The 18,034-nt window shown below is 47.4% G+C and overlaps 1 protein-coding gene across 2 annotated transcripts; it reads right to left on the bottom strand.

The window, feature by feature from the left end:
* Positions 1-3,753: 3,753 nt before the first annotated feature.
* MPZL3 (myelin protein zero like 3) lies at positions 3,754-16,768 on the bottom strand. Of its 2 annotated transcripts, none has more exons than XM_044997224.1 (6): positions 16,614-16,768; positions 13,752-13,918; positions 11,848-12,058; positions 10,533-10,698; positions 9,731-9,794; positions 3,754-7,603 (listed from the first exon to the last, which is right to left on the bottom strand). In XM_044997224.1, the coding sequence occupies exons 1-6, from the start codon at positions 16,651-16,653 to the stop codon at positions 7,577-7,579; spliced, it is 675 nt and encodes a 224-aa protein (XP_044853159.1). In that variant the 5' UTR covers positions 16,654-16,768; the 3' UTR covers positions 3,754-7,576. The 2 variants fall into 2 exon arrangements, with proteins under 2 accessions (XP_044853159.1, XP_044853158.1); XM_044997223.1 differs by lacking the exon at positions 16,614-16,768 and adding an exon at positions 15,263-15,430.
* Between the last annotated feature and the right edge of the window lie 1,266 nt (positions 16,769-18,034).

Below are 18,034 nucleotides of genomic sequence, written 5' to 3'. Positions count from 1 at the left end.
GACTGTGCTATTGCGTTGGTACAAACTCCCTTCAGGTAACAGGCAGGGCTGGAATCAACCCTAGTGAAACCCCAGAGAGCAGAGCTCCCACCTTCAGGGAGCAGTTCCCTCCATCACTGTCCAGTAATTATATCACACCCACATCCCATTCTATCGCCCACAAGAAGGCGATTCAGAGGCGGACTGGGTTGCTGGGCTGACAATTCCTTTGCTCTCACTGAGATGGATTTGACCTATACTCCCTCAGAGCCTCGGGGATTTAGTTTAATGAATCCATCAAGTCCCAGCCATTACAACACTCTTTGAAAACCAAGAGGCAGCTGTCTGATACGTTTCTGGTTTGAGACAACTCTGAGCTACGTGAAGGGGAAGTTGACGAGAGCTCATGCTCTGGTTTTAAAATTTCCTTTTGTGTAATAAACTTTGAGCTTGGTTTGAGGCCTAAGGTTTCTGTAGAAATGGGAGGTGGTTAGGTTGGGTTCGTTCACAGATGCTGAGGCAGGTGATAGGAAGTAAATGTTTATGCTGATATTAACAATCCAGACGCCTTAATCTTCAGACAATCTCCCTGTGAAAGAGTGCTCCGGAAAAGTCTGAGCCCCCCTCAATGCGGTCTGGTCACACAGTAACACCTTTAGTCACTAGCAACAAGGGCTGGATTTCAAACAGTGGAAACCTCTATAAGGAGAACTTCTTTTGGGACACCTGCAATGTCCCATTTTTTACTAAATGAATAAAAAATTGTAATAATGACTGAAAGTTTGTTCCAGCTGCATTTCTGCACCAGACAGAATTAGCTCTGTGTTTACAGGAACAAATCAGTGGAAGAAGCATTCAGTGTGACACTGTGTTCCAAGCGAAGGGAAAAGCTGAATGAATGCAGGTACACTCAGAGCTGTGCTTTTGCTCAGCATCTGATGATCAACTCTTTAAGAACAAGAAGTTCTTGGGAAAAAATCCTCCAGTCTGAAATACATGAGTGTCACTGTTGAATCCAAAGCTGGCAATAGCAAGAGTAGCAAACTATACACATACAACACAAGCACAGTCTTTTGTGAGAGAATTTTGTTTCTCTAAAAACTGTCACCACTAAATCATCCTGTTTTTTATTTTGAAACTCTTCTGCCTTTCTGTCTGTCTCTCATTCCTGCGGCCCTGGAAAAACCAGTGCCCCTAAAACAAATTTCAATACGATTTTGAGATGGGGTTTATCAATCCCCAAGAAACAAGGATGCTAATGAAAAGGAGCTAGAGTAAACCTGCCTCGTGTAGTTGGTTTAAAGTAAAGTCGTGTTTATTCCTGACCGCTCTGAGAATAAAAATCACTGCTTTCAGCACTGGCGCAGTACGAAGCAATGAGCGACCAGTCTGGGGTATTTAGATGGCAAGTTCCATGAGGCAGAGACTGTCTCCTTTGTGCTCTGCAGAGCTGAACACCCAAACAACAGTAACCAGTGAAAATGGATGGCACACATCTAGGGATGTAAGAGAGTGTGCTGGCTGGATTCTTGTGCTATGGAATGGTCTGAAATGATAAAATGCTGGGATAGTATAAAACCAATTGGGAGAGGAAAATTCCACACCAAGTCTGGGGATCCTCACTACAAAGAATTTCATCTCTTCTCACAGACCGACATGGCTGCAGATTTCTTTTCCTCATGCAATTGTAGTTGCACAGCTCTGTGGAAACTGATAAAGCGCCTGGGGCTCCCGGAATGGAATCCAGAGCCATCACCAGCTACCAGATGCAAATTTGTTTTTGAGATTGAGAAATGAAGACTTTCCAAGCTGCTCGAGTGCTTGGCTAAATACAATGGTATAAAATGGACCCTGCCTTCCATTGCCCTCTGTGTGTTTGTAGAATCAAAGTCCAGCTAGCAGTAGCAAGGATCTCTGTAATTCTCCTTGCTTGTGCTTCTCAGTAAAGAAATGTTTGTAAAAACAACTAAGTATTTAGAATCTGCCCATTACAGTTCTGCCTGAGTGGTCTAGGCTGCACTCAGGGCTTGCTTGGAGCGTGTGTTGTACATACGTATGATAAAGCAAAGCTCCATGCACACAGCTCCAAAATCCCTGGCTGCAGCATTCCCAAGGCAGGTTGGTCGGGCTCCTCCTAATTCTCAAGTGGGGCTAGACTGTCAGAACAGCATCTCCAGTTAGGCACTTAAATAGGGGGCAAGATTTCAGAAGTGCTCACTATCCAGGTCCGCTCTTAACATGACACGTATGGCCAGAGTTTCAAAACACCGCAGCACCCCACTGGCCCCCAACCACTGAGCTCCTTGGAGAATCTGACTCTTAGCATCACTAAATCCTCCATGTATTTATTATCTTATTACTCAGAGTCTCATCACTGACTCACTTTAAGTATTTCCGCACAGCAAATCTGGCAGCAGGTGCTGTGTGTGTTGCAACTGACAATGGGGTTAGCTCCTTGGGGTTCTGTCAAGTATATTATGACACTAAGATATCACAATCCTGCCATGGTATAATTGTCCCTCGCGAGAACCTTAACTCAATGGATTTGGAACCAACAGTGCCCTTCTGTTCTCCTGCTATTGAGCACTGGGAGCTTTCAGCTGCTAGGTAGCTGAGCTCAGAGCATTTAAACATTCCCGAGCTCTGCTCTCAGAAAGAAAATGAATACAAATTATTCAGACACTCACCAGAGTTTGTAGCAGACCTCCAGCTTTTCACGCAAAGTGTTCTCCGCTGACTAATTCAGAGACCTACAGAGCCTCTACAATGGCCTAAGCGAATCAGATGCTTGAGGTTGCACGTGCGGGATTTACAACGTAGTCTGTTTCAGATCTTTTATTTGTCCCATTCGCAGGGAGATAGTCACTTTAAGTTAAAAGGGGAAGGTGCTAAGAATCAGAAGGCAGATAGGGTTTTGGTGAACAAAGGGGAAGAGGATTGTATACAGATACTTGTAGATACACACGGCACTCACATTACCATGGGAAAAGCTGCTAATCACACACTTAGAACATGCCTGAACCCCAAACTTTGAATCACAGCAGACTGCTCCAATCAAATCTACTATACATTTCCTCCTAAATGGGGTCACATTCTCAAAATTCAGCTCCCCAGTCTCCCCTCACTCTTAGCCTGAGCTCCTGGGACAAAGTAAGTTATAAAATAACCAGCTCAAGGAGCGATGAGGCTCAGAACCCCACGCATACGGTCGCTGTAGGAGCAGTATAGCCCAGCTTATGTCTTTGTGCCAAGAAGCTGCTATTTAAATGCTAACCTTTATCAAGTCATGTGTCTGATGTCATGCCACTAGCTTTACTGTTTGGACTCTGAATGGAAAGGCAGGATACTTGGCATACACAGTTATCTGCTCTGTTAACAATTACCTTCCCCACTGTGACTCCCAATTTCAACAGCATTGTGATCAGGGTCCTAGTGGGGAGCCGCCTGTGGTCACTCCATTAGGGGGAACTGCAAAGAATGGGGCAGACAATCCGCATAAAGCTGGTGGATATTCCAATACTTGATTTACCAACCAGCACAAAACAGCTTCTTTATTACCGCACTGGTTACTCAGAAGTTCAAACAACACCGTTCCCTTAGGCCTCCATCCAGGTACATACGTTAAGTATGGTAAAAATTTCTGTAAATCTTATTTCCTCATATAAAAAAAGGATTCTACCAATCCCAAAGGATCGGACACAATCTACCAATCCCAAAGGATCCCAGGTTAATGAATATTCCAGATCTTACCCAAATACATGCTGCAGCCCACTCTTATTAATTAAACTAAACTTTATTAAAAAACGAGAGAGATCTAGTTAAAAGTTCAATATGCATACAGACATGAGTTCAATTCATTGAGGTTCAGATTCATAGCAGAGATGGTGAGCTTTGTAGTTGCAAAGAGTTCTTTCAGAAATAGTTCATAGGTTATAGTACAATGTCAAAATATGATATTCGGGGCGTACCAGCATAATTGGGACCTCAATCTTGTGCCTCAAACTTCCCCTGATGAAGCCTAAGCAGATCTGAGATGACAGAATCAGGACCCAAGGATCTTTATACAATTTCATGTCTTTTGACAAGTTGGAGTTCAAAAGATAATTAGCATGACTTTGAAGGAGGTCCATCACCAGTACTTAGCTGTAGAATTAACATACGGCCATTTGCTTGTTCCTCCACCATTCGCAGATTATTTTCTATACATTTCAAAGAGATATTAATACAGAGATATCCTGTGTTTACAATTTATTTAAATGATAGGGTGTTCTTTTGACTTCTGAACTATCAGAATACAGCATAGACAGGGACTGTTGATTACATCTTGACCCTACTCACACATATGTAAATACACAAAAACACAAACATTATCTCCCCACCTGTCTTTTGAGTTATTTATTTTGCAGGATGTTTAACCCTTTCTGGCCATGCGTCGCAAGCATATATCCTGCTTCACTTCTTTCCCTACACGGGCGCTGTTACACTGCTGGTGTGATCCATACAGAGCTGGATTTCCACATAGCTGACAAAGTAAGAGCCAAATTGTACTCTGACACACATTCTAAATTCAGAGCAAAGCCATGAGCTTCAGGAAGTTAGTATCACTTTGTACCAGCGTAATCAAGCACAGGATTTGGCCATTGTTTGTAAATGCTTTGGCCTCCCTTGGAGTTGAAAGTTCTGTAGAAACCAGAGGTTATTTCTGCAAAGCACTGAGCAGTTAGCTACTGCCCAGACCATAAAACCAGTTCCCTCTAGCCTGCCAGTAACTTTTGGTTTGGACAGTCACTGTGTCACCAGTAAGTGCAAACTTATGAAAACCCTTTAGCTGTGGAAAGGGGAAATTCTTATCATTGTGCGTTGTGGTCAAAGCAGCTACCAGCAGCCGGCCCTGAATACCATGTTGCAATTAAAGACACAGCCTCTGGACTAGACAGTCAGATTCATATGGCACTACAGCTTACACCCCATTGACAGGGCACATAGCACCATGCTGGCAATGAGACACCCATGCCAAAGTTTGTGGATGGGGATTGGGGTATGTGGTCTCTCTCCTATTTAAATCTGCTCCTAGGCATATTTCCCATCATCACCATCAATCTTTCTTAAGCTCACAGCGATCAGTCAGGCCAGATAGTTTCACAAGCTCCTCTTCAAACTCAGCCATGTGTCTGCCTGTTTCTAGCCAAAGAAAGAAAAACGTGGCCTGGAATGAAACAAAATGCTATATTGGCCACGACACAGCAGTGCATCTGCAGCAAAAGGGATCAGCCAGTTAATGCCACATGGAGAAAGCAAGTGGGACAGTGGTGATGAATGTCACTGCTTCCCTCGCTCCTCTCTCTTCCTTATTGGGGAGCGTTGGTGAAAAATACTCCACCCCTTGCAGCCCACGGGGCAGCAGTTAGATGGCCAGCCTGCTGGTAGCTTCGTAATTCCCCATTCAGCACTTGCACATGTAAAAGTTCAAACTCACTCCTGGAGTTACAGCAAGTTTTGAGCTGCAGAGTATTATGGCAAGTCTGCCAGACGCCAGCCCAACGGGTCATAGCAGGTGGGAGAAGGCTCTTGACAATACTCTCATTTAACGAGAGACTGGGATCTCCACACCTGCCTGCTGTTGTGTAAATGAAGGCACCAAATGCTGAGGCTTACAGGCAACCAGAGGCACAGGACGACTGCCAGAATGAGGCAAGCTACTTTTCAGTTGAACAGCAAAGGGAGGGCTAGGACAAGATACAACTCTGTAACACTGTAACTCTGGTAACACTCCCAGACTTGCACAGAAGCGGGAGGGGCACCCAGAAACTTAAGAGTTGCAAAGGCAATATCAGAGTTGTGTTCTGAGGTGCAGTCCCTGCAGAGGGGGAAGCACACAGGAAGACTCCTGCCTCTGTTGGTCAGTCTGGGAGCTGTACTGGGAATCCCATGCAGCCCTCAATGGATGGAAGCTATAAAATGGACTTCCTGAGATGGCAGTAAGTGGTAAGTATTGCTCAGCCTGTCCTGGAAACATAAGAATACAGAGCCTCGTATGTTATCCACACTGCTCCTTGTCCCACAGGACTCCGCTGCTCACTACAGAGACAGGTCAGAACTAAAACAGGAGACAATACTCTGAGCATAGCACCTCTGTCCTCACAATATTTATTGTTGGAGCTATGGGTGGAGGAAAAGTCACCCCTTGAAGTGTTCAGTGATTACCCAGCCAAGCAATGCACTGAGCCCTCCCTCTGTAATGTGCTTTAATATTTGCTAATATACTGATGCACTGTTCACCTCATTCTGCAACTTCAGAGCCTCTCGGTAGTTTCCTCTATCTGCCCATGAACCTCACACGACTCGCTAGACACCTCCTGGCCTGTCTATGATGAAGGCAGCTACATATGGAGGCATTTCACTTTATGGACCAGGGAAGCTCTCTGCACCATTCTCCCCCACTCTCAGCTCTGTAACACTTGTAGAAGAGAAAATACAATGTGACACATGTGACGGCTATCAATGTTCAGCTCATGCAGATGCTGTCTGCCCTGCTTAGCACAACAGAGTCAGACACTGCAGCATTATTAATGGTCACTTTTGCCATTTTGAAGCCCACTCAGCAGAAGTTTGTTCAGCTGCTTTCTCAACGTCCGAGCCTATGAAAAGGGGAGGAATGTGGTGGTTTTTACAATACAGTCCAAAGGGTTCTTTCCCCTAGACATTGCCCTGAGATGACGGTCCAAGGCAGACGGAGCGGGGGGCACTCTAGCCACTATTTGCCATTATCAGAGGGGAAAGAGCCACAAATGAGTCACACTTCATTGTTTACAAAGAACTTCATTCTAGGCACAGAATTATCTGGTGCCGCAGACTGCTGGGTAATGAAGATTCAAAGCAAATAATACCAGTGTTTCATTACAATGCAGCTGGCAGCTTTTTTAAACTTTAACTGAAAGGATGGGAGGCACAAGCTGGTTATCCCATCATTATAAGGCAGATGATACCAGCAAGCAATGAAAAAGCAGCAAACTCCTTTTAGCCCACACTCAGATATGTCCTTTGCCAGTGGGCCAAATCCAGCCCTGTCATGCTGGTGTAACACTTCAGCAAGGATGCACCAGTGTAACACAAGCCACTTTCGCTAGATGTGTCTCAGGACCACCTACTTAAAGCGCTACCTCTCACTCCTAACCAGCCTGTGCTTTAGGCAATTTCAACTTAAGCAAACTGGAAGACAGTCATGTGATATAGGGAACAATCCGACAGACACAAACTCTACACCAGAGAATGTGCTGAGTCAATTGTTAGGAGAGAATGAGCTTGTTTAACTGGAAGCACTGTGGTTTCATTAAATTGAAAGCTATATTTCAGGTTTATCTGCCTCTGCCTTAAGATATTGCCAAGTGGGTTTTGCATACAAAAGACTTGCTTTTTTTCAATAAATAACAAGATTTTAAAACCATCATTCCTATGGCTGAATAAAAGTTGATTCTCCCATCTCAGAATTCTTCTCCCAACGCGCCAAGAGCCACTGGGTATCCAGGGTTCTTGTGGCCTTCTGGAAGGGATTTTCAATACTGCACATTCTCCCTTCATCTGCAGCTTTGGCCTTCCATCAGTACGGTTCCTCGTCATCTGTGTCCTGGACAGAAAGTATTGGGAGAGCAAGATTAGGCACGAAGACCTGAAACAATTCAGATGTTCAGCACAGACATGAGTTGGGCCAGTTCAGAGAAGAGATTAAGTGTTTCCCAGAAACTGCTCATTTTGAAAAGGCCAGCACTCCTGCGAAGTCTGCAGTCCAATCCTTGCACGTCACTGAGGAGCCCAGTTACACTGGCACTGCAAGAAATTCGTGCAGAGCAGGTTTAAGAGGAGTAACAGCCAAACCTCAAGCACAAGGCACCTGCCACACCAACCCCCAAACACTCGCTTACTTTGAAAGCACCACTCCCTACAGAGAGCTGATCCAGAACAGCTCAAGCAGCCATTTCCTTCCTGCAAAATCTCCACATGAGACTGGAGAGCCCCCAGCCTGGTGCGTTTAGAAGAAAAGCACATGCACTCAGAGTGCCTGCAAACAGGCTTGTGGGCGGCCACACGGCACTGTTAATGTATTTAAATCCTACTGCTCAAGTCTGACTCTGCTCCTAGCAACCCCATGCCTTCAGATCCCCAATATCTTACGTTAGTGACCACGATAATCTGGCACTCTCGCCTTATGGTGACCTCAGGTCATTGCTCTGCCAGAATAGGAGGCACAAACGTACCTGCCTTATCAGCAAACACCTCCACTGGTTTCCCACCCCTTTCATGACCCAAGTCCAAGCAGCTTCCTTGGTTTTGCTGTGTGCAACTGATTTTACAATTGAAAATATTTTTATGATGTATTTAAAGATGAACAGAAAAACACGTCACAGCAGCGCCACATGCTGCTGCATCAGCATCACTGAGACAAGGTGCCTCCTAGAGTGCTAAATATTCCATTGTCAGCGAAGAACAATGTCTCAAATGACTGATGAAACATTCAACATGAAATTAACAGGATTAAATCAACCTAACTAAACTTTACTGAGCGATCAGAGGAAACTATCAGATTAATCCCTCCTTGTTTTAAAACTCTACACATTTGATCAAGCCTCTCTCATTGATCCCATCTGTCTCCATTCCTTTGCCTGCTGCTTCCAGCAAATACCACCTGCTTCAGTCCTATCCCTGTACACAATCTCACCACTGTGTGCGAGGGAACCTTCTCTACTACTTCACCCATCATCTGCAATAGCCTCCATCTCCCACATCAACACCAACTTTTTTCAAAAAACAAAAACTTTCTGCTTTCTTCCCATATGCCCCTGGTTTGACCCATGGTAAGTGGAGCAGATTAAGCGACTACATGAGACAGAGACATGGCAGTGAGGGTTGTAGACTTATTCCCCAGGCCTGTAGCACACTGGGAAGGACACGATGAGAATGCTCCCTCTAATCACGCACATCAGGGCATGTGTACTGGGGTGTAACGTGCCTTTGGCTCTGCTTGTTCAGTGCAGCACGGGGAAGCTTGGATATGCTTTCCAACAAGGCAAGTGCAGAGGGTGGAAGGAGAGTTTAGAAGTTCCAGTACAATAAGTTTAACACCAAAGCCACTGCAGGTGCTAGAAGAGGTTGGTGATGGGGTGATAGCAGATGAACAGAAATAGAAGCAATAGAAGCACAGAAATCAGAGAGTTTAAACAGGGTTCTGTTGTGACCAGAACAGCATGAGTATGGAGATTTCTAGTAAAAAATACCCAAGCTAACCCAAGTTTGCATGCTACCACCTTTGGAAGAAAGTAAAATGCAGGTATATGTTTCTGTCTCCAGCCTCTCCCTCTCCGCACTGCTTACCCAGCAGACACAGCCTACTAGCCCTGCTCCACCTTTGGAGTAAAGAGACTCACCACAGTCTCTGCAGGAAAAGGGCAGCTGAGTGAGTTAAGAGGTTAAAGCACTGGCTTTTCACCACTAGAAACCTGGTGTTTGATCTGGATTAAGTCTCACATGAAATGAATTTGGTGGGTCTCAAGCTAATCACACGCACCCAATAATACAGCACTTTCTACCCAAAAAAGACCAGACATGGAAAGCACTAAGAGGCATCAGCTGAGCTCTGTGAGGAGCTCACACCAAGCTCTTGGGCACTATCCCTGGCTCTAGCTACTGCTCTCAGCCCTCACTCTTATGAGAGCTAACAATGATACAAACACTTACAGGAACGTTTACTTGCACTTACCACACACTGCAAACACCATGTGCCCATCCTCCCCAGGCAGGTGCCCTGCTCAGTGTGCTCAGGCCTGCAGAAAGAGCACAGTGTTAGGTCAACGTGTCTCCTGCTCACACCCCAATACAGCCCCGAGACTGGGATTGTTTTCTAACACACAGGTCACTTTCCCAGTCCCTTTCACTAATTCATCAGAAATGCCTTCTTTGTAATTATGTTTCAACTAGCAAAGCAGAAGACCAGAATGTTTGGCTCCTTATTTCAAAGGTTTGGCCATTTGATTTAGCTTTGCCATGCAAACTCCTCCAGCTGTCTTTTCATCACGCTATTAACCACAGAAATTTCTGTTTGGCTGGAAAGTTTCAGCTGCCATTAACCAAAATATTTTAGTTAAAAAGATTGTGAATTTAATTGTGACTTGACATCCCAGAAGAACAAAGTGGTGCATTTCCAAGGGAGCCAGTTAACGTTAGAATAGTGGGTTTTGTGACACAGACATTTGGACTGAACCCCTCCCCAGGGCGTACTGACGTGGACTGGATTGAGTCTGGCGATGGAGGTGAAAGGCTCTCTATCCCAACAACAGTTTAGCTCAGCTGCCCCACAAAGAGGATGTGAAGCATTTCACTCAGTTACATTCCCACAAGGTGTTTTCAGAGACTGACCACCAGCTGACTTGTGCTCATTGACAATGAAGTCTCACTGACAGAACCCCAGATGTTGTGGGTTATGAGATGTGGAGGACAGAAAAAACCCACCCACAACCCCAAACCAGAAGGGAAATGGGGATTAGGTTCCATGTAAAACTTACTCATCAGAGACTTCAATGGATGATTTCTTATAGCCAGATTTTTTTCTATGCTTTAGGACTCCAAATTTCCTTCCCATCCTCACCAGCAGCAGAATGACCACAATGACAGAGGGGAGGAACACTAAGATGGATAGCAACACTGCTGAAGTTAGCTGGAAAGAAAAGCCTGCAGGAGAGAGAGAGAGAGAGAATAGCAGTAAATATGGCTTTGTTTTATCTCTATGGCAAATATTAATCCAGCACACAGCATCCCAGCCCTTTTTATAAAAAGCACAGCGCTTGCTGGGGTTAAAGGAACTTGTGACAAAGTCCTGTCAGGGAACTCAAATTCAGAACTAGACTCCTCCCATGGAGGGGAGGACAAAGATTAAATCTATCTGGCTGCAGTGAAGGAGCACAACTTAGCCTATGTCTACAATGGCAACTGAATGACAAAACTTTTGTTTTTCAGAGGTGTTAAAAAAAAAAAACCACATCCCTGAAAGACAAAAGTTTTGCCAACGACAAGCACCGGTGTGAACAGCGCTTTTCTGCCGACAAAGCTAACCCTGTTCGGTGGGGTTAGAAGTTTTTTGTCAGCAGGAGAACCAACAAACAGCGGGTACACAGTGTGACTTTTAGCAGCCCGGCTGAAGCAACACAGTTGCTGTGTAAAAGCTGTGTAGCGTAGACCTAGCCTGAGAGCAGCACATTCAAAGCTAAGTGAGAGGGGATCACATCAAACTGATGGACATACCCAATCTGCAAGCCCAGGGACTGCTCTCTCATACAGGGTAGATGAGGCATTTGCCTAAGGCAGCTATTCCTTAATGTCTGTGAAATGTCAACTCAGTGTTAAGATATCAGCTCCCAGCAATGCTACCTGATTAATGCTGTACCCTCTTAGGTGGGAACCCGAGACTGCCAATCTTATGTACTGAGCCTCTGCTCAGGGATGCCCATCACCTCCACTACCACCTCCTGTTCCACTGTACATGAGCTGACCCCCAATGAAGTTTGGGATGATCTGAACTCCTAAGACAGACACCAGGGTAGATGCCTGCTCTTAGGAAAATGCTGCTGGCATCTTCTGTCTCCATGCAGGACAGACACAACCTTAAATTTTCGCCAAAAGAACACACACCAAACTGCATGGATCTCAATTTATCTAGCTGGAAAGGAGAGGGGCTGAGCTGATGCCCTGGTTGCATTTAAACCTGTAGTTCTAGGAAAGCTAGACACCAGATCTGGTGCTTAGACTCCAAAGATTTCTGGCAAAACAGGAATGCACTCATGATAAATAAATAGGGAGAATATTGCCATGCTAGAAACTTACCCCTGTGTGTGACTGTCAGCTTGGTCTGGGGGATGTTGTGGTGCACATCTGGGGGATTCTTCACGGCACAGGTGAACGTCCCATTGTCATTCATCGTCGGGTTTTGGATAGCAATGGAGGCATCACCCTTGGCAACGTTCCCAACCCATGAAATTCTGTCTCTGAATGTTCCCACTACAGCTGGGTATGCAACAGACTGATAATGAAAAATCTGAAAGGGGAAAGACAATAATTGTTCCAATAAGTCATTCTCCAAAAAGGGGAGAGAGAAAAACTCCTTTAGGAGAGTAACAGAATGAGAAAGAACCACCCTTTCACAGGCATCCCACCTCAGATACACCAGGGGCTCACAAACCTACAACACTGGGCACCATTGCACCAGCTTTTCAGATCTTTTTTTATATTTTTACCAAGGGGGAAGAGAGGGTGGAAATGCATGTCTGGGTCTCCCATATCCATGATACTGCCCTGAGGATCTCCCTTCTTGCCCACCAGTCTCCAGGGCTCGCATCAGAGTCACCATCATCTTTCTGGCCATGGAGGATCTAAGACAGAAGAGGATGCTCTGGTGCAGTGGTTCTCGACCTGCAGCCTGCTTACAGCCCAATCAGCACACAGCTGTGGCCCATGTGACATCCTCAGGGCCATACAAGTAATATATACTGTGTGTGGATGTGCCCACATAACACATAGAAAGCTACATAAGCAGCCCACAATGGTAAATAGGTTGAGAACCACTGCTCTGGAGGTTAGGGTACTATCCTGCAACTATGTGACCGTGGGCAAGTCACTTAGTTATTCTCTGCCTCGGTTTCCTATCTATCAAGTAGGGATAAGAGCACATCACTACCTCTTGGGGGTGTTGTGGGTATAAATACATTAAGATTGTGAGACACTATGGTAATACCTTAGACAGACAGCTTTTCAAGATAATCAGTTAAAGCAACAAGGTGGGTGAGGTAATCTTTTACTGAATCAACTGTCGGTGGTGAGAGACACAAGCTTTCGAGCCACACGGAGCTCTTCTGCAGGTCACAGATACAAATACACCACATGCACTCAGTTCCTTGGTCATCTGGCAGTGCCAGTCCGGAATTGTAGTGTTCCCTTCCCCTGCTCCCTGTAAAGCACTGGAACCCTGTCACAGGCATGGCATTAACTGAATGCTGCAGCTCAGCAGATCTGACTTTAGTTCACACAATAGTGCTAACTTCCCTTCAGTTCACTCCTGCTGGCTGGCAACAGGGGACTTACCAGAGCCTATTTCACACAGACACCACTACTTCCTTCCAGCTGCAACCTACCATTCCCAAGAGCTCAACCTCAGCTGAGCAGAGGAAATCACTGATGATTTACACAGAGAATGAGCCATTTATGAATGTATTTTACATCTATGCACCTGTGACTGGATTTCATACCACTGCCAACAATAACTGGTAAGAGCCCATAAATCCTTTAGGACCATCTGTCATCATCAATGCCTGCAGACTGGCTCTCCACACACACCACTGCCACTCCAAGATAAATTATACCTGCATTCTGCCACATGGCAAAGCTGCCACAGTACATTCTGCACGGGGAGCTTTCCAAACCACATGATCCCCAGTGCATTTATATGGCTGTCTAGTGTGCAATGGGACAGTCATCTCTTAGGGTTATAATACTTGGCATTTACATGGTACCATTCGGCCCAAAGGATTTTAAAGAAATTCAACCAATGTATATACAGCAGCACTGAAATGCAGCCACCTCTGGAGTGGAGGGTGACAACCGACGAGCCCACCACACAGCAGAGAAGCACACTGACACGAACACCGACTTTTTACACAAAATGCCATGGGATCTTCAAGCTTCTGCCCAGCTGCAAGAAAAATTCTTTGGGACACTCATCTGCAAGCACTTACTGTCTCCATATGACCACCTGTGAGGGGCTGGTAAGTCCAGTCTACAGTCAGCTTCTGAGTTATGGGAGACAAGGATCTGAATGAGCATTTCAGGGTCACCTGCTCATCAACAAAAGCTTGTACTTCAGGATCCACGTTAATTTCCAATGAAAGAGCATTGCAGACACCTGAGGAAACAAGCCCCAAAGAGAAAGATTAGAAGGGAATTTTTGTAAGGGACACAAGTGAGATAGCAAAGCTGCCCCAGTGAAGAACTGATGGCTGTCTGAATCTGCACATACATCTATCCCATCCCCTTGCACCCACCCAACTCCAAGATATGCAGGGACTGCAGACCCGGGGATTCCTCTAATGGTGGCAGGAATTCAGCACTGTTTCATCCTTAGCTCACAAACAGAGTATTTGTTCGGAGGTCACTGCCAAAGCCCTCCATTACCCAGTTATGGGGATAAACAAGTCAAAGAGTAGGTAATCGAACACAACTGGACCAGAGAGAAGATCAAAAGTGCCAACTTCAGGGCTCTTCTTCTCATTAATAAATCAACATACAGTCCCTCTCCTGAAGTTCTGTCCTGCATTTGCTCATGCCTGTCTTCTTTATTTTGTAAGCTCTTTGGTGCTGAAAACATGCTGCTTCTTAAGTTTGTAAAGCGCTATGTAAGTTTATGGCATTACAGAAGTGTTGTGCAGTAATAAATACAAAATACGGAGACCTGAAAACAAATTACAGTATTTTTTCCACAAATGTAAACAAGTCTTAGCCCAACTGCCTCCATTTTAGAGCGAAGGAAGCGAAGGGAGGTGGGAAAAAGTCACAACTGTCAAGAATTGTAGCCAGGGTCTCAGAAAGTCTGATGGGGAAAAACCACTGGCAAGTGAGTTTATCAAAGTACTCAAAAAGGGATTTGTTTCATCATCATAAAAACAGTAAGAAGATAAGAATGGCATTACTGGCTCAGACTAATGGTCCATGCAGCCCAGTATCCCGTCTTCTGACAGTGGCCAATGCCAGGTACTTCAGAGGGAATGAACAGAACAAGCAATCATCAAGTGATCCATCCCCTGTCATCCACCCCCAGCTTCTGGCACTCAGAGGCTAGGGTCACTCAGAGCATGGGGTTGCATCCCTGACCATCCAGGCTAATAGCCATCGATGGACCTGTCCTCCATGAACTTATCTACCTCTTTTTTTAATCTTCTTATACTTTTAGCAACATTCCCAGTGATGAGTTCCACAGGTTGACTGTTGTGTGAAGTAGTAACGAGTCATCAGAAGACACTAAAAATTAACACTTAGACCATATAGCACTTTTCATGCAAACATCTCTAAGAGCTATACAAAGGTGAATGGGAATCACTCGGCACAGTTTACAGATGAGGAAACTGAGGCCCAGACAGGTGAAGTGATTTGCCCAAACAAGTCATTGACAGAGTCAAGGATCGAACCCAGATGGCCTGACTCCCATTCTAGTGCTCCCCAACCCCGTATCCATTTCTATTGCTACAAATACCTCTAAATGATGGTGTGTGTAGAGCCAGGGCCCAAACACAGGCATCAGGGGAAGCTCTGCTCCCTAGACAAAGCCTGGACATTTCAACGGCACTTATGCACCATTTCAAATGCTAAGGCTGCACCTGATGCAAGGCCCTCACTCGCCCCCACCTACTGCTGATGGATCCGAGCTGGGAACTGGTGTGTCCGGGTGACTCAGAAAGCTTGCTGGGGTGCAGCTGGGTCACTGTTACTCAATCACTTCTGGGACACCCCATCTGAAGCTACTTATGCTCCCCACCCCAAATGTCTCCCTCTTCTCTTTAACTGCCCCCATACCCTCTCTGCCCCTAAAACAATGGGGGGTCTGGGGGGACTAGTCCCACCCTCCACCAAAACAGAACCCCCTAAAAGTACAAACCACAGACATACCCTCCATCAGCTGCCCCTAAACATGCTGCCAACCCCACATGTAATCCTCTTTCAATTAATCCCATAGACACACCCCTCCCAAATTCCTGCATGCCTCAACCAAACCCCTTTAATCTGTCCCACCAGTCCGGCCCCTGCCCCCATGTCTGGTCTTTCCACCTCCAACCTGGACCACTAGACACAGCCCCAACCCCACAGGTCACCATGGCCCTCCATCCACAACCCCCAGTCCTACAGACCTCCCCCAGTTCCACCCCATCATCCCCAATCTCACAGACTCACTCCTGGTCCCCCGACTCCTCATCCACCCCCCAACACCCCCAATCCCACAGTCACCCCCAGTTCCTCTGGACCCCCATCCACCCCCAGCCCCACAGAGTCACCCCCAGTTCCCCAGGGCCCCATCAGTCACCCCCAGTTCCCCAATCACCCCCCAAACCCACAGAGTCACCCCCAGGTCCCCAATTACCCCCAACCCCAGAGTCACCCACAGTTCCCTATGGCCCCAATCACCTCCAATCCCACAGACCCACCCCCAGTTCCCCAGTTCCCCCATCCACCCCCAGCCCCACAGAGTCACCCCAGTTCCCCCATCCACCCCCAGCCCCACAGAGTCACCCCAGTTCCCCCATCCACCCCCAACACCACAGAGTCACCCCCAGTTCCTCTGGGCCCCCCATCTGCCCCCAGCCGCTCAGTCACCACCAGCTCCCCCAATTACCCCGTTCCTCTGGACCCCCATCCACCCCCAACCCCACTGAGTCACCCCCAGTTCCCCAGGGCCCCAATCACCCCCAATCCCAGAGTCACCCCCAGTTCCCCATAACCCCCAGCCCCACCACCAGTTCCCCAATAACCCCGGTCCTCCTGCCCCAGCCCCGCAGACCCGCCCGGACCCCCAGCCGGAAGAGGCGGCCCCGACCCCGGCCCGCGCTCACCGTACAGAAGCAGGAGGCCGCCGGCCGCCCGGCCCCGCATCCCGGCAGCCGCTCGCGGTGTTTACGGCGCAGCCAGCACGGGCCTACCTGGCGGAAGGGAGGGCAAGGCCCAGGTGAGGCCAAACCGGAAGTGAGGCGCCCCGAAGGGCCGGGCGTGCAGGCCCAAGATGGCCGCTCAGGATGTTTCCATGGCAATGGGCCTGGCCCCAGCTCTGCCCTCTCCTTACCCAGCACCGGCTCTTTGCGGGGCGGGGGGGGAAGGGGCAGCACCACCACCCACGTACAAGCCCCCGATAGTGCTGGCCAGGGGCTCCCTCACCCCAGCAGGACATCGTCACGCCTCGGAGCATGTGCCCAGACACCCCGGGCTCTGGGCTGGTCCCTGGTAGGGACGGGGGCAGCTGCCCCCAGCCAAGTAGCCGGAAGTTCGAGGCGGGGGACCCATCTCCAGACGTAACACAACATTGCCTCACAACATCATTGTCAGTGCGATGACACACAGCCCACGCCAGGACGTCTTTGTGCTGTACACAGTCATTATGTTGCAACTAAAGCGTCTCGTTCCGTGACTTAGCCCTGGTCTACACTACAGGGTTAGGTCGAATTTAGCCGCGTTAGGTCAATTTTATAATGAATGCGTCTACACAAGCAACCCCATTCCGTCGACCTAAAGGGCTCTTAAAATTGACTTCTGTACTCCTCCCCGGCAAGGGGAGTAGCGCTAAAATCGACCTTGCTGGGTCGAATTTGGGGTAGTGCAGACGCAAATCGACGGTATTGGCCTCTGGGAGCTATCCCAGAGTGCTCCATTGTGACCGCTCTGGACAGCACTTTGCACTCCGATGCACTAGCCAGGTGCACAGGAAAAGCCCCGGGAACTTTTTAATTTAGTTTCCTGTTTGGTCAGCGTGGTGAACTCAGCAGCACAGGTGATCATGCAGTCCCCCCAGGATCTTAGAGCGCAGAATGTTTCTATGCTCCCCCTATCATCTCCGCCCCTGAGGTTATTGCAGATTAAAAGGCAAAAAAATGCACTCGCGATGACGTGTTTTCCGAGTTCATGCAGTCCTCCCGCACTGATAGGGCACAGCTTAATGCACGGAGGCATTCAGTGGCAGAGGCCAGGAAAGAATTAAGTGAGTGCGAAGATCAGAGACAGGACACGATGCTGAGGCCAATGGACGTGATGAAGCATCTGTTGCGGGGAGCAAACAGGCATGATGAAGCATCTGTTGGAGCTGCAGGAAAGCCAACAAGAGCACAGACCCCTGCTGTATAAGAACCTACCCTCTTCCCCATGTTCCACAGCCTCCTCACCCAGACACCCAAGAACGCGGGACGGGGGGAGGCTCTGGGCACCCAGCCACTCCACTCCAGAGGATGGCCCAAGCAACAGAAGGCTGTCATTCAAACAGTTTAAT

Source organism: Mauremys mutica, chromosome 22, assembly GCF_020497125.1.
Source record: "Mauremys mutica isolate MM-2020 ecotype Southern chromosome 22, ASM2049712v1, whole genome shotgun sequence".
Classification (NCBI taxonomy): Eukaryota; Metazoa; Chordata; order Testudines; family Geoemydidae; genus Mauremys; species Mauremys mutica.
This window is presented reverse-complemented; position numbering and strand designations above follow the sequence as displayed.